The sequence below is a fragment of the Myotis lucifugus genome, unplaced genomic scaffold (assembly GCF_000147115.1).
Source record: "Myotis lucifugus unplaced genomic scaffold, Myoluc2.0 scaffold_98, whole genome shotgun sequence".
In the NCBI taxonomy this organism is placed as follows: Eukaryota; Metazoa; Chordata; class Mammalia; order Chiroptera; family Vespertilionidae; genus Myotis; species Myotis lucifugus.
The window spans coordinates 4,605,472-4,617,863 of NW_005871146.1; the positions used below are offsets into that span (position 1 = coordinate 4,605,472).

The 12,392-nt window shown below is 42.8% G+C and overlaps 1 protein-coding gene across 1 annotated transcript in view; it reads right to left on the bottom strand.

Annotated features, from left to right (window-relative positions):
• LOC102432435 (putative ATP-dependent RNA helicase DDX11-like protein 8) overlaps positions 1 to 8,005 on the bottom strand; it is a 45,446-nt gene extending 37,441 nt beyond the window's left edge. The window contains 3 exon segments of the mRNA XM_023756735.1: positions 1,032 to 1,179; positions 1,667 to 1,850; positions 7,820 to 8,005. Of these exon segments, the coding sequence (XP_023612503.1) occupies positions 1,032 to 1,175 (144 nt within the window). The 5' untranslated portion in view covers positions 1,176 to 1,179; positions 1,667 to 1,850; positions 7,820 to 8,005.
• Positions 8,006 to 12,392: the final 4,387 nt, after the last annotated feature.

The following is a 12,392-nucleotide window of genomic DNA, read 5'->3' on the forward strand; positions in this document are numbered from 1 at the left end:
ACAGAGTGGTCAAAATAAGGGCTTGAGATATCCAGATCTATCTAAACAGGTAGTCATTACTGACCCTAAAATGATTTCAGTGGGTTGGTAGGGCAATAAGTCATATTGCACTGGGTTTAAATGGAAGGTAAAAATGCTAGAATACTACTGAAAAAAATACCTTTGCACATTATATTTATGACCCACATTTTGTTAATTGCAGGACTTATTCTCTCCCACTCACTACACATATATGAAAGAACAAAACGAAACAATGCAGTACCCAGTCTGCACTTTTCCTGTCCCAGGAGATCATGTCATCTCAGGAGAGAGTGACATGCTTCCATCAGCAAGTGAGAGAAAAAGAATGAGTCACTTCCTTTTATTCACTCATTCCACACACCTATTAGGAGCCTCCTATGGGCCAAATGGGCCAAGTTCTGCTAGATGATAGGGACACAAAGGTGAGGACCACAAAGTATCCTCCAGGAGGTCACAGCCTAGTTGAGGGACCCTCACAGCAACACATGCATTTCACTATCACAGAGTACTTACTATAAAAAAGTAAGTAAAGTGCAAGAGAGAAGCAGGAACTGATTACCACAGCCCTAGCAACCTCAACAACCAATGTCTAATGAATCCCTCATTCCAGGCCAGGAAGAAAAAACTTAGGGGCCCTTGATTGGATCCCTCCAGCTCTCAGTAACCAAGTGCCTGGAGACTAAATCAACATGTTAAATCTGTGAATAAGCCAAAGTAATTTCTATGTTGCTCAATATCAAAGCGAGTGCCCAGAGAAGTCTTAAAAGTTTCAGTGCTATGCTTCTACTGCCATTCAAATTCTCCTTTGCCTGTAGCCGAATTTTCCTTAGAACCCGGGGTTGTGTTTAACAATTTAATAGAGGGAAGTGAGCATTACTCAGAAACGTAAACTGAGAGAACTACTTTGCCCAACTCCAAACCATGAAAACCTCTGCAGAGGCAAATAAACCTCTGACTAGTTGTAATCAGGGTCTCCCAAGAGCCCTCTTGGGGCAACTGTTCATACTTACAGTGCCAGTTGGACTCTCAAATATCCCAATCTTGCCATCCTCCAACACCTGGTACAGCACTGTCATGAAGTCTTTCTGGATGGAATAGGGTGTGAAGGGAAAAGGGAAATGGATGCCACCGATCTCCTGGTTTTTATCAGCCATGATCCTAAGGGGAGAAAAACATCTGGTAGTTCTCTGATGAGCCAGGAAGAACCGGCTTGAAATCTAGAACAGTTCTTAAGAGCAGTCTCAATACTGATTACGGATTTTCTCCTTAGGCTCTACATTATTTGGCAAGCAGAGATCATGTTCTCTCCATCATGTGCATATCCCCATGAAGCCACACCAAATCATGTAATCCACCCAGCGACATTTATCACAAAGGGCTCTAGAACAGTGATGGCGAACCTATGTTTTTTCGGTTGATTTTTCTATGTTAAATGGCATTTAAATATATAAAATAAATATCAAAAATATAAGTCTTTGTTTTACTATGGTTACAAATATCAAAAAATTTCTATATGTGACACAGCACCAGAGTTAAGTTAGGGTTTTTCAAAATGCTGACACGCCGAGCTCAAAAGTTTCGCCATCACTGCTCTAGAAGAATGCAGAATACGAAAGCCCTTATACAGAAACTCCCTGCATTTCACCTGAGGTACTTTTGCTGCCTGGATAGCCTTCTAATGCCTCCTCGAGAGGCTTGGAGATTTCCTCTCAAAGACCTGTGCCCTGGGATCAAAGATGTTGCCTGTATTCACTTCTGCAGCAGTCTTCCCTCACTTCTGCACAGGGCGGTATGTGCATGTCAAATGCCACTTTATCCTGTTGGGAGACCTGTAAGTAAAATCATGACACACAGGCAGAGAATTACAAGTACAATTACAGTTTCTCTGACATGGCACAGGTTAATGTACAAAACCTTATTTTACAGACACCTTTAGTTTGCTTCTTAGTTCATCCTACCTTCCATTTCCAGTACAAACCAGAGCTGCCTCCAAAAAAAGTTTTGGCCTCAAGAATCAGAGCCTTCTGTCTGGCTCCTGCCCTTTTAAAACAGATCACTGGTCAGCCTACAGACATCTAAGGCATCCAGCCTAATCTCATCAGCCCTGCACTTTCTGTCCCTCCAGAGGGAATGACCAGTCTTCAATGACAGCTCAGCTCCTCAGAGAAGTCTCCCCCTTTATTTTTTTTAAAAAATATATTTTATTGATTTTTTATAGAGAGGAAGGGAGAGGGATAGAGAGTTAGAAACATCAATGCGAGAGAAATATCGATCAGCTGCCTCCTGCACACCCCCACTGGGGATGTGCCCGCAACCAAGGTACATGCCCTTGACCGGAATAGAACCTGGGACCCTTCAGTCCGCAGGCCAAAGCTCTATCCATTGAGCCAAACCAGTTAGGGCAGAAGTCTCTCCCTTTAGTTGGCCACCCTACAGTGGTCAAACACCCTCCCTCCAAATACATGTGCATGCACACACGCAGGCCGCTCCATGGTCACTCTTTGATGTCATTACCCTCCATTTAATTTCTTCATAGTTTTTAGCACTCAACTCAATTCATCCAGTCCTCCCACTACAGTATAAGCTGCATAAAAGAAAGAATTTTGTCTGTCTTGTTCTTCCCTGCCCCTAGCACTCAAAATGCCAGGTGCTTTGACAACTATCAGGGATTCAATAAAAATTTGATGCATAAATAAACAGCCAGCTTGACATGGGAACTGTAGGTGGAGGTTTCTGTTCTTCAGAGGTGTGAGTGGAGGATGTCCCATAACTTAAATATCTAGTGCAAGGCCAGTTCCTTAGTAGTTTCAAACTGTTTTCATATAACCTCACAAAAACCATGTGGTCAGTATTATTACTAGCTCTATTTTATAAATGAAGAAACTGACAGTCAGAAAGGTTAAGTAACTTCCCCGGCCGGTGTGGCTCAGTGGTTGAGTATTGACCTATGAACTAGGAGGTCACGGTTCAATTCCTGGTCAGGGCACATGTCTGGGTTGCAGGTTCCATCCCCAGTGGGAGGCGTGCAGGAGGCAGCCTATCAATGATTCTCTCTCCCTTTCCCTTCCTCTTCGAAATCAACATAATTTTTTTTTTAAAAGAAAGGTTAAGTGACTTGCCCACAGTCATAAAACAATTGCCTGAATCCAAGATTTGAACACACATCTGCCAGACCTTCAAGCCCCTAAGCTTTGTATTTCCACACTCTTCTCTCAACAGGGTAAGGTGAAAATAGACTTGTTTACCAAACTTTAGAATAACAACAGGAAACAATAGAGAAAAAAAGTAATGTTTTCCCCAGCCTCTGGACTGGAAGGGTCCCAGGTTTGATTCCAGTCAAGGTCACATACCTCAGTTGCAGGCTCCTCCACGGCCCAGGCCCTGGTTGGGGCATGTGCAGGAGGCAACCAATAGATATGTTTCTCTGACATCAATATTTCTCTGTCATTCCCTTTCTCTTCTACTTACTCTCAAAATCAATAGAAAAATATTCCTGGGTGAGGATTAAAAAAAAAAAAAAAAAAAAGGAGAAACCAAGATGGTGGCATAGGGAAACACAGGAAATTGCTGCCTCACACAACAATTTCAAAAATACAACTAAAAGACAAAACAGATATCATCCAGAACCACAGGAAGGCTGGCTGAGTGGAAATTCTACAACTAGAAGGAAAGAGAAAAGCACACTGAGACTCAGAGGAGGTGCAGTGTGGAAGTAAAGTGCAGAGGTACAGAGGCGCACGTGGAAAGGGCTGGCAGCTGAGGACACGGTTGTCTTTTTCAATCGGGAGGGAGTCTCAAGCTCCTGACTGCTCCAGTTCCGGGTGAGTCTCTGAGGACCCAGACTCATAGAGGACAAACTGGACTGTCTGGCATCGGTCAGAACTCGAGGGTGGCTTTCTCTCAGAGGTACTTGCAGTGATTACCGGGACACTGAGAAGCGGGGCCTCTTAGGGTAGGACTGAGGATCAGCCATAGCTGCTTGCTCCGCCCTGTTGATCCCCAGAAACCCCGTCCCACCCAAGCTGTGTGGAGAGGCTTTTGCATATGAAAAACCTGGCCCTTTGCAATCTGGAAATTACCTAACAAACTGGGTCAGAGAGACCCTTCCAAAAGAAGGCCCAAGGCCCCACAGCAGCTTGCATTGCTTCACAGCTGGGCTCCTGCTGGGTAGCCTCAGGAAGAGGCTAAATTAGCACCTCCTTAGAGATCCAAGAGTCAGTGTACTCAGGGGTCAGAGTGGGACCATCCAGATTACAACTCCTCAGATCCATAAGGGACACACTCAGGGGGCAGACTCAGTGAGCACCAAAGCCCCACTGAAGCAAGTCTTGCCCCAGAAGGGTGTCTCCAGCACAAAAGTTCTCCCACTGAAGACACAGCTGATTCTCACAGTCAATTGGCCTGGAAGTCAATTCCTCCCGGTGATACCTACAACAATCAAAGCTTAACCACAACAAGACTGTGCACAAAGCCCACAAAGGGGTGCACCAAGAGTGTCCACCTCTGGTAATTGGGGAGGCTGAACCACTGGGCCCTATAGGACAACTAGCACAGAAAGCCACTCTATCAACACAGGGAAGCATAAAAAATGCGGAGACAAAGAAACAGGTCACAAATGACAGAAATGGAGGAAAGCAAACTACTGGATATGGAGTTCAAAACCACACTTTTAAGGTTTTTCAAGAATTTTCTAGAAACCACCAATAAACTTAGTGAGAACCTCAAGAAATCTAGTGAGACCCTCGAGGTTATAAAAAAGACCAACTAAAAATTAAGCATACACTGACTGAAATAAAGAATATTATACAGAGTTCCAACAGCAGAGTAGAAGATCGCAAGAATCAAGTCAAAGATTTGAAATGCGAAGAAGCAAAAAACACCCAGCCGGAAAAGCAAAATGAAAAAAGAATCCGAAAATATGAAGATAGTGTAAGGAGCCTCTGAGACAACTTCAAACGTACCAACATCTGAATTATGGGGGTGCCAGAAGAAGAGAGAGAGCAAGATATTGAAAACCTATTTGAAGAAATAATGACAAAAAACTTCCCCTATCTGGTGAAAGAAATAGACTTACAAGTCCAGGAAGTGCAGAGAACCCCAAACAAAAGGAATCCAAAGAGGACCACACCAAGACACATCATAATTAAAATGCCAAGAGCAAAAGACAAAGAGAGAATCTTAAAAGCAACAAGAGAAAAAAAAGTCAGTTATCTACAAGGGAGCACCCATACGACTGTCAGCTGATTTCTCAACAGAAACCATGCAGGCCAGAAGGGAGTGGCAAGAAATATTCAAAGTGATGAATACCAAGAACCTACAACCAAGATTACTTTACCCAGCAAAGCTATCATTCAGAATTGAAGGTCAGATAAAGAGCTTCACAGATAAGAAAAAGCTAAAGGAGTTCATCACCACCAAACCAGTATTATATGAAATGCTGAAAGGTATCCTTTAAGAGGAGGAAGAAGAAGAAAAAGGTAAAGATACAAATTATGAACAACAAATACACATCTATCAACAAGTGAATCTAAAAATCAAGTGAATAAATAATCTGATGAACAGAATAAACTGGTAAATATAATAGAATCAGGGGCATAGAAAGGGAGTGGACTATTTTCGGGGGGGAAAGGAGTGTGGGGGGTGCAGGAAGAGACTGGACAAAAATCGTACACCTATGGATGAGGACAGTGGCGGGGAGGGGGGTAAGGGGAGAGGGAGGGGTGGGAACCGGGTGGAGGGGAGCTATGGGGGGAAAAAAGAGGAACAACTGTAATAATCTGAACAATAAAAATTTAATAAAAATTAAAAAAAGAAGAAGAAGCAGTAATTATTTCACTCCCCGTGGACTGTAATCATAGATTTCATTATTCCAGAAACGGCACAAGCTAAGTCAGAAGTTAAAGAAGGGTTTAGATAAACCCACAAATAGTAGATACACTATGCACACTTTAAGAATGCTTGGTGTAGCTTTTTCTGACCTCTTCAGATTGGCTGCCTGAAGGACAACCATGATCTCCCACACAAGTTCTCCCTAGAATTCCCCACCAGTGCTAAGGTACAAACCTCATGCTCATTAAATGAGGTAGTAAGAGGTTATGTGAAAGTGTAAGTTTTCTTCAGTCTTCAATTATCACTTGTTATTTACTTGGGGATAAACTACTGCTACTGACTGAACTGTGTCCTACCCTCCCTCAAATTCATGTGTTAAAGCCCTAACCCCCAATATGAGACTCTATTTTATTTGGAGGAAGGGCTTTTAGGAGGCAATTAACATAAAATGAAAAGGATAATGAAGATTAAATTAAGGCATAACAGTAGGCCCTAATCCTTATTAAGATTGGTGGCCTTCTAGGAGTAAGAGAGCTCTCTTTCTCGCTCTTTTTTTAAAATATATTTTATTGATTTTTTACAAAGAGGAAGGGAGAGGGAAAGAGAGTTAGAAACATCGATGACAGAGAAACATCGATCAGCCGCCTCCTGAACACTCCCTCCTGGGTATGAGCCCACAACCAAGATACATGCCCTTGACCGGAATCGAACCTGGGACCCTTGAGTCCGCAGGCTGACGCTCTATCCACTGAGCCAAACCGGTTATGGCAGAGAGCTCTCTTTTTACCAGCCACGTGAGGACAAGTACTAGTAAGAAGGGGACCAATCTTCTGCAAGACAGGAAAAGGGTCCTGGGCAGGGAACAGAATAGGCTGGGACCTTAATCTTCAACTTCCCAGCTTCTAGAACTGTGAGGGGGGGAAAAAAAACACACAAAAAACAACTCTGGCCCGGGCCAGTCTGCTAAGTGGTTAGAGCATCAGCTTGCAGCTCCAAGGGTCCTGGTCAAGGGTACCTCGGTGGCAAGTTCCCCAGTCCTGGTAGGGGCGGGAGCAACCAATCTGTTTCTCTCCCATGATGTTTCTCTCTCCCCCCCTCTCCTACTTCCTTTCCACTCTCTCTAGAAATCAATGGGGAAAATATCCTCGGGTGAGAATTAAAATAGAACAAAAACAAACAAAAAATACTCTGTTGTTTAAGCCACCCAATGTATGGCGTTTTGTTATGGCAGCCAGAGAAGACAGAAACAATTTAAAAGCACAATCCCCATTTTAAGCCCCTAAAATGCTTTAACTTCACACACCTGGGAGACAACACAGCCACAAAAGAAAACGTTTTCTGCACCTACAGTTAATCCAGGCACAGCACCAGCGGGGCTGCAATGCTCCCACAGCAGGGGACATGGCCCAGGCTCCCACCTCCATCCTCAGAGCTCTCACATCCTGTAGGAAAAACCTGCTACTTGGTGTTTTTTCCACTTTTCATTGCACATCCTCCAACAATCTGGTCAATTCCATTCAACCGAACCCTTTTGACTGGACCCCACTCTACCTTGCTTTTCTGAAGGGCAGAGCCATTAACAGTATGGGCTCTGAGGTCAGGCTTCTAAATTTGGGACCCCAGCTGTACTCTTGCCTAAGTTAATAGCCCTAACCCTGTTTCCCCGCGCGTAAGGGAGAGACAGATAAAACTGCATTTCCATAGGCTGCAGTGACCACTAAATAAGTAACTTATAAAAAGCGGTTAGCACAGATGGGTTACTGAAGTCCCTGGTGCGTGTTAGCTATTATTACTCCAAAGCACCGCTCCAGTTCAACTGCAGATCCCGCCCTCACTCACCTCCCATTCGCCCTTGCACAGGTTTCTCGCCTATCAATCACACGTTAGCTCCGCCCCTCCATGCCGCGAAGGTTTTTCCCGCTCCCGACGCCCCCCGCCCCTCCGCAAACAGCCACTGGTTAGCACTTACACCGGAGGACGTCCTTTCTCATGTAGGTTCTCCTGTCCTAAGCTTTGTTACCACGCGACACCGTGACCACTCTCTTCCCCGACAAGACAGCTTCGCTTCAGGCCAGGCGGCTGAGGTATGAGAGATAAGGTCGCGGAGCTTAAAAGCGCGGCTCCGGCCGGTCCCCAGAGGAGCGTGCAGCGCTGCCACGCCCCGCGCCACTGCGCGTGCTCACTTGGGGACGTGGGCGTGGTCTTTTTTGCACCACTGCGCTTGCGCGGCTGGCTCCGGGCGCGACTATTTCCTGGCCATAGGAAAGCTGCAGGTGATGGACCCTGGGCCAGCCTTTCTGACCACACACAGCCTTTGGGCTTAATGCCAACCTGCGACCTCCCTTGCAGTCCTGCCCGGTGCAGGATGTTTGATCCCCCGCCTATTGGCGCAGATGTTCTAAACTCCACAGATGATTGGCTTGAAGAAATGGGCTCATATTTACCAAACACTGCGGGCAAAAAGGCTAGCAGAGAATTGAGAAACCAGTATTCTGATCCTCGCTCTTGCCAGGCCTTAATATGTGAACGTGTTCTTTTTACCTCTGAATGGACAGTACTCGCCTCAACTGGGTTGTACAGGAACTTGGAGGTCTTTTTTTTCCTATTTCAGTTGTCATGCAATATGATATTAGTTTCAGGAGTACAACAATACTGATTGGGCATTTATGTAACTTACCTAGTGATCACACAATTAAATCTAGTACCCATCTGACACCATACTTACCTATTAAAATGTTATTGACTTTCCTGTATGCTCTACTTTACTTCCTCTTGACTGTTTTTTTTTTTATTTTTCGCTAAAAGTATTACAAAGGGTATTACATAAGTGTCCTTTTTCCCCCCCACCCTTGACAAACCCCTGCCCTCCCTTACCCCCCAGTGTCTTATGTCCATTAGTTATGGTTATATGGATGCATACAAGTCCTTCAGTTGATCTCTTACTCCCCTCCCTCCTGTCCCCCAACCCTCCCTGGCCTTCCCACTGCAGTCCGACAATCGGTTTGAGGCAGCTCTGCCACTGTATTTATTATTGTTCAAAAGTTTGTAATGGTCTTAATTATCCATGAAAGAGTGAGATCATGTGGTATTTTTCCTTCATTGACTGGCTTGTTTCACTTAGCATAATGCTCTCCAGTTCCATCCATGCTGTTGCAAATGGTAAGAGTTCCTTCTTTTTAACAGCAGCATAGTATTCCATCGTGTAGATGTACCACTGTTTTCTAATCCATTCATCTACTGATGGGCACTTAGGCTGTTTCCAGATCTTAGCTATGGTGAATTGTGCTGCTATGAACATCTGGGTGCATATATCCTTTCTGATTGATGTTTCTGGTTTCTTGGGATATATTCCTAGAAGTGGGATCGCAGGGTCAAATGGGAGTTCCATTTCCAATTTTTTGAGGAACCTCCATACTGCCTTCCATAGTGGCTGCACCAGTCTGCATTCCCACCAGCAGTGCACAAGTGTTCCTTTTTCTCCACATCCTCTCCAGCACTAGTCGTTTGTTGATTTGTTGATGATGGCCATTCTGACAGGTGTGAGATGGTACCTCATTGTTGTTTTGATTTGCATCTCTCGGATGATTAGTGACTTTGAGCATGTTTTCATATGTCTCTTGGCTTTCTGAATGTCCTCTTTTGAAAGGTGTCTATTTAGATCCTTTGCCCATTTTTTGATTGGATTGTTTATCTTCTTTTTGTTAAGTTGTATGAGTTCCCTATAAATTTTGGAGATTAAGCCCTTATCAGATATGATGTTGGCAAATATGTTTTCCCACGAGGTGGGTTTTCTTGTTGTTTTGTTGATGGTTTCTTTTGCTGTGCAGAAGCTTTTTATTTTGATGTAGTCCCATTTGTCCATTTTCTCTTTAGTTTCAACTGCCCTAGGAGCTGTATCAGTGAAGAAATTGTTTTGGCATATGTCTGAGATTTTGTTGCCTTTGTATTCTTCTAGAATTTTTATGGTTTCCTGTCGTACATTTAAGTCCTTTATCCATTTTGAGTTTATTCTTGTGTATGGTGTAAGTTGGTGGTCTAGTTTCATTTTCTTGCATATATCTGTCCAATTTTCCCAACACCATTTATTGAAGAGACTATCTTGGCTCCATTGTATGTTCATGCCTCCTTTGTCAAAAATTAATTGAGCATATTGGTTCGGGCTAATTTCTGGACTCTCTATTCTATTCCACTGATCTATATGTCTGTTCTTGTGCCAGTACCAGGCAGTTTTGAGAACAGTGGCTTTGTAATACATCTTGATATCTGGCATTGAGATCCCACCTACTTTGTTCTTTCTCAGGATCGTTGCAGCTATTCGGGGGTCTTTTTTTATTCCAGATGAATTTTTGGAGAGTTCGTTCTAGATCTTTGAAGAAGGCCATTGGTATTTTAATGGGAAGTGCGTTGAATGTATAGATTGCTTTGGGTAGTATGGACATTTTAATGATGTTGATTCTACCAATCCAAGAACATGGTATGTTCTTCCATCTGTTTATGTCTTCCTCTATCTCTTTTTTCAACGTCCTGTAGTTTTCTGAGTAGAGGTCTTTAACCTCTTTAGTTAAGTTTATTCCTAGGTATCTTAATTTTTTTGGTGCGATGGTAAATGGGATTGTTTTTCTAATCTCTCTTTCTGCAAGTTCACTATTGGTGTATAGAAATGCCTCAGATTTCTTGGCATTAATTTTGTATCCTGCTACTTTGCCAAATTCATGTATTAAGTCTAGTAGTTTTTTGACGGAGTCTCTAGGGTTTTTTATGTATAATATAATGTCATCTGCAAATAAGGACAGTTTTACTTCCTCTTTTCCAATTTGGATGCCTTTTATTTCTTCTTCTTGCCTAATTGCAATGGCTAATACTTCCAGTACTATGTTGAACAGGAGTGGTGAGAGTGGGCATCCTTGTCTTGTTCCTGTTCTTAGGGGAAATGGTGTTAGTTTTTGTCCATTGAGTATGATGTTGGCTGTGGGCCTGTCATATATGGCTTTTATTATGTTGAGGTATGATCCTTCTATTCCCACCTTTCTGAGAGTTTTTATCAAAAATGGGTGTTGGATTTTGTCGAATGCTTTTTCTGCATCAATTGATATGACCATGTGGTTTTTTTCTTTCAATTTGTTTATGTGATGTATCACATTTATTGATTTACGGATGTTGTACCATCCTTGCATCTCTGGGATAAATCCTACTTGGTCATGGTGTATGATCCTTCTGATGTACTGCTGGATCCGATTTGCTAAGATTTTGTTGAGGATTTTGGCATCTATGTTCATGAGGGATATTGGCCTGTAATTCTCTTTCATTGTGATGTCTTTACCTGGTTTTGGTATTAGGGTGATGCTGGCTTCATAGAATGAGCTTGGAAGCGTTCCTTCCTCTTGAATTTTTTGTAGTAGTCTGAGGAGGGTAGGTTTTAGTTCTTCCTTGAATGTTTGGTAAAACTCCCCTGTGAAGCCGTCTGGCCCTGGGCTTTTGTTTGCTGGAAGCTTTCTGATGACTGCTTCAATTTCTTCCATAGTTATTGGCCTATTGAGGTTTTTAGATTCTTCCTGTTTGAGTTTTGGAAGGTTGTATTTTTCTAGGAATTTGTCCATTTCCTCCAGGTTGTCTAGTTTGTTGGAGTAGAGTTGCCCGTAGTATTGTTTAACAATCATTTGTATTTCTGTGGGGTCTGTTGTTATTTCGCCTCTATCATTTCTGATTTGGTTTATTTGGGACCTCTCCCTTTGCTTCTTGGTGAGCCTGGCTAGGGGTTTGTCAATCTTGTTTATCCTTTCAAAGAACCAGCTCTTGGTTTCATTGATTTTCTGTATTGTTTTTTTGGTCTCTATGTCATTGATTTCTGCTCTAATCTTTATTATCTCCTTCCTTCTGCTCACTCTGGGGTTTTCTTGTTGCTCTCTTTCTAATTCTTTGAGTTGTAGAGTTAGATGATTGACTACCATTTTTTCTTGTTTTTTGAGATAGGCCTGTAGAGCTATAAACTTTCCTCTCAGGACTGCTTTCATTGTGTCCCAGAGGTTTTGGATTGTTGTGTTTTCATTGTCATTAGTGTCCAGGATGTTTTTAATTTCTTCTTTGATGTCATCGGTAACCCAATCAATATTTAATAACATGCTATTCAGCTTCCAAGTGTTTGAGTATTTTGGGTTGTTTTTATTGTAGTTTATTTCTAACATTATGCCATCGTGGTCTGCGAAGAAGCTTTTTATGATTTCAATCTTCTTGAATTTGTGGAGACTTTGCTTGTGACCCAATATGTGGTCTATTTTTGAATATGTCCCATGAGTACCTGAGAGGAATGTATATTCCGCAGCTGTGGGGTGAAGTGTTCTGAAGATGTCAATTAAGTCCATCTGATCTAGTGAGTCATTTAGGATTGCTGTTTCTTTGCTGAGTTTTTGTCTAGCGGATTTATCCAGTGATGTCAGTGGTGTATTAAAGTCCCCTACTATGATTGTATTGTTGTCGATCTCTCCCCTGATATCTTCCAGAAGTTTTCTTATGTATGTGGGTGCTCCTGCATTGGGTGCATATAT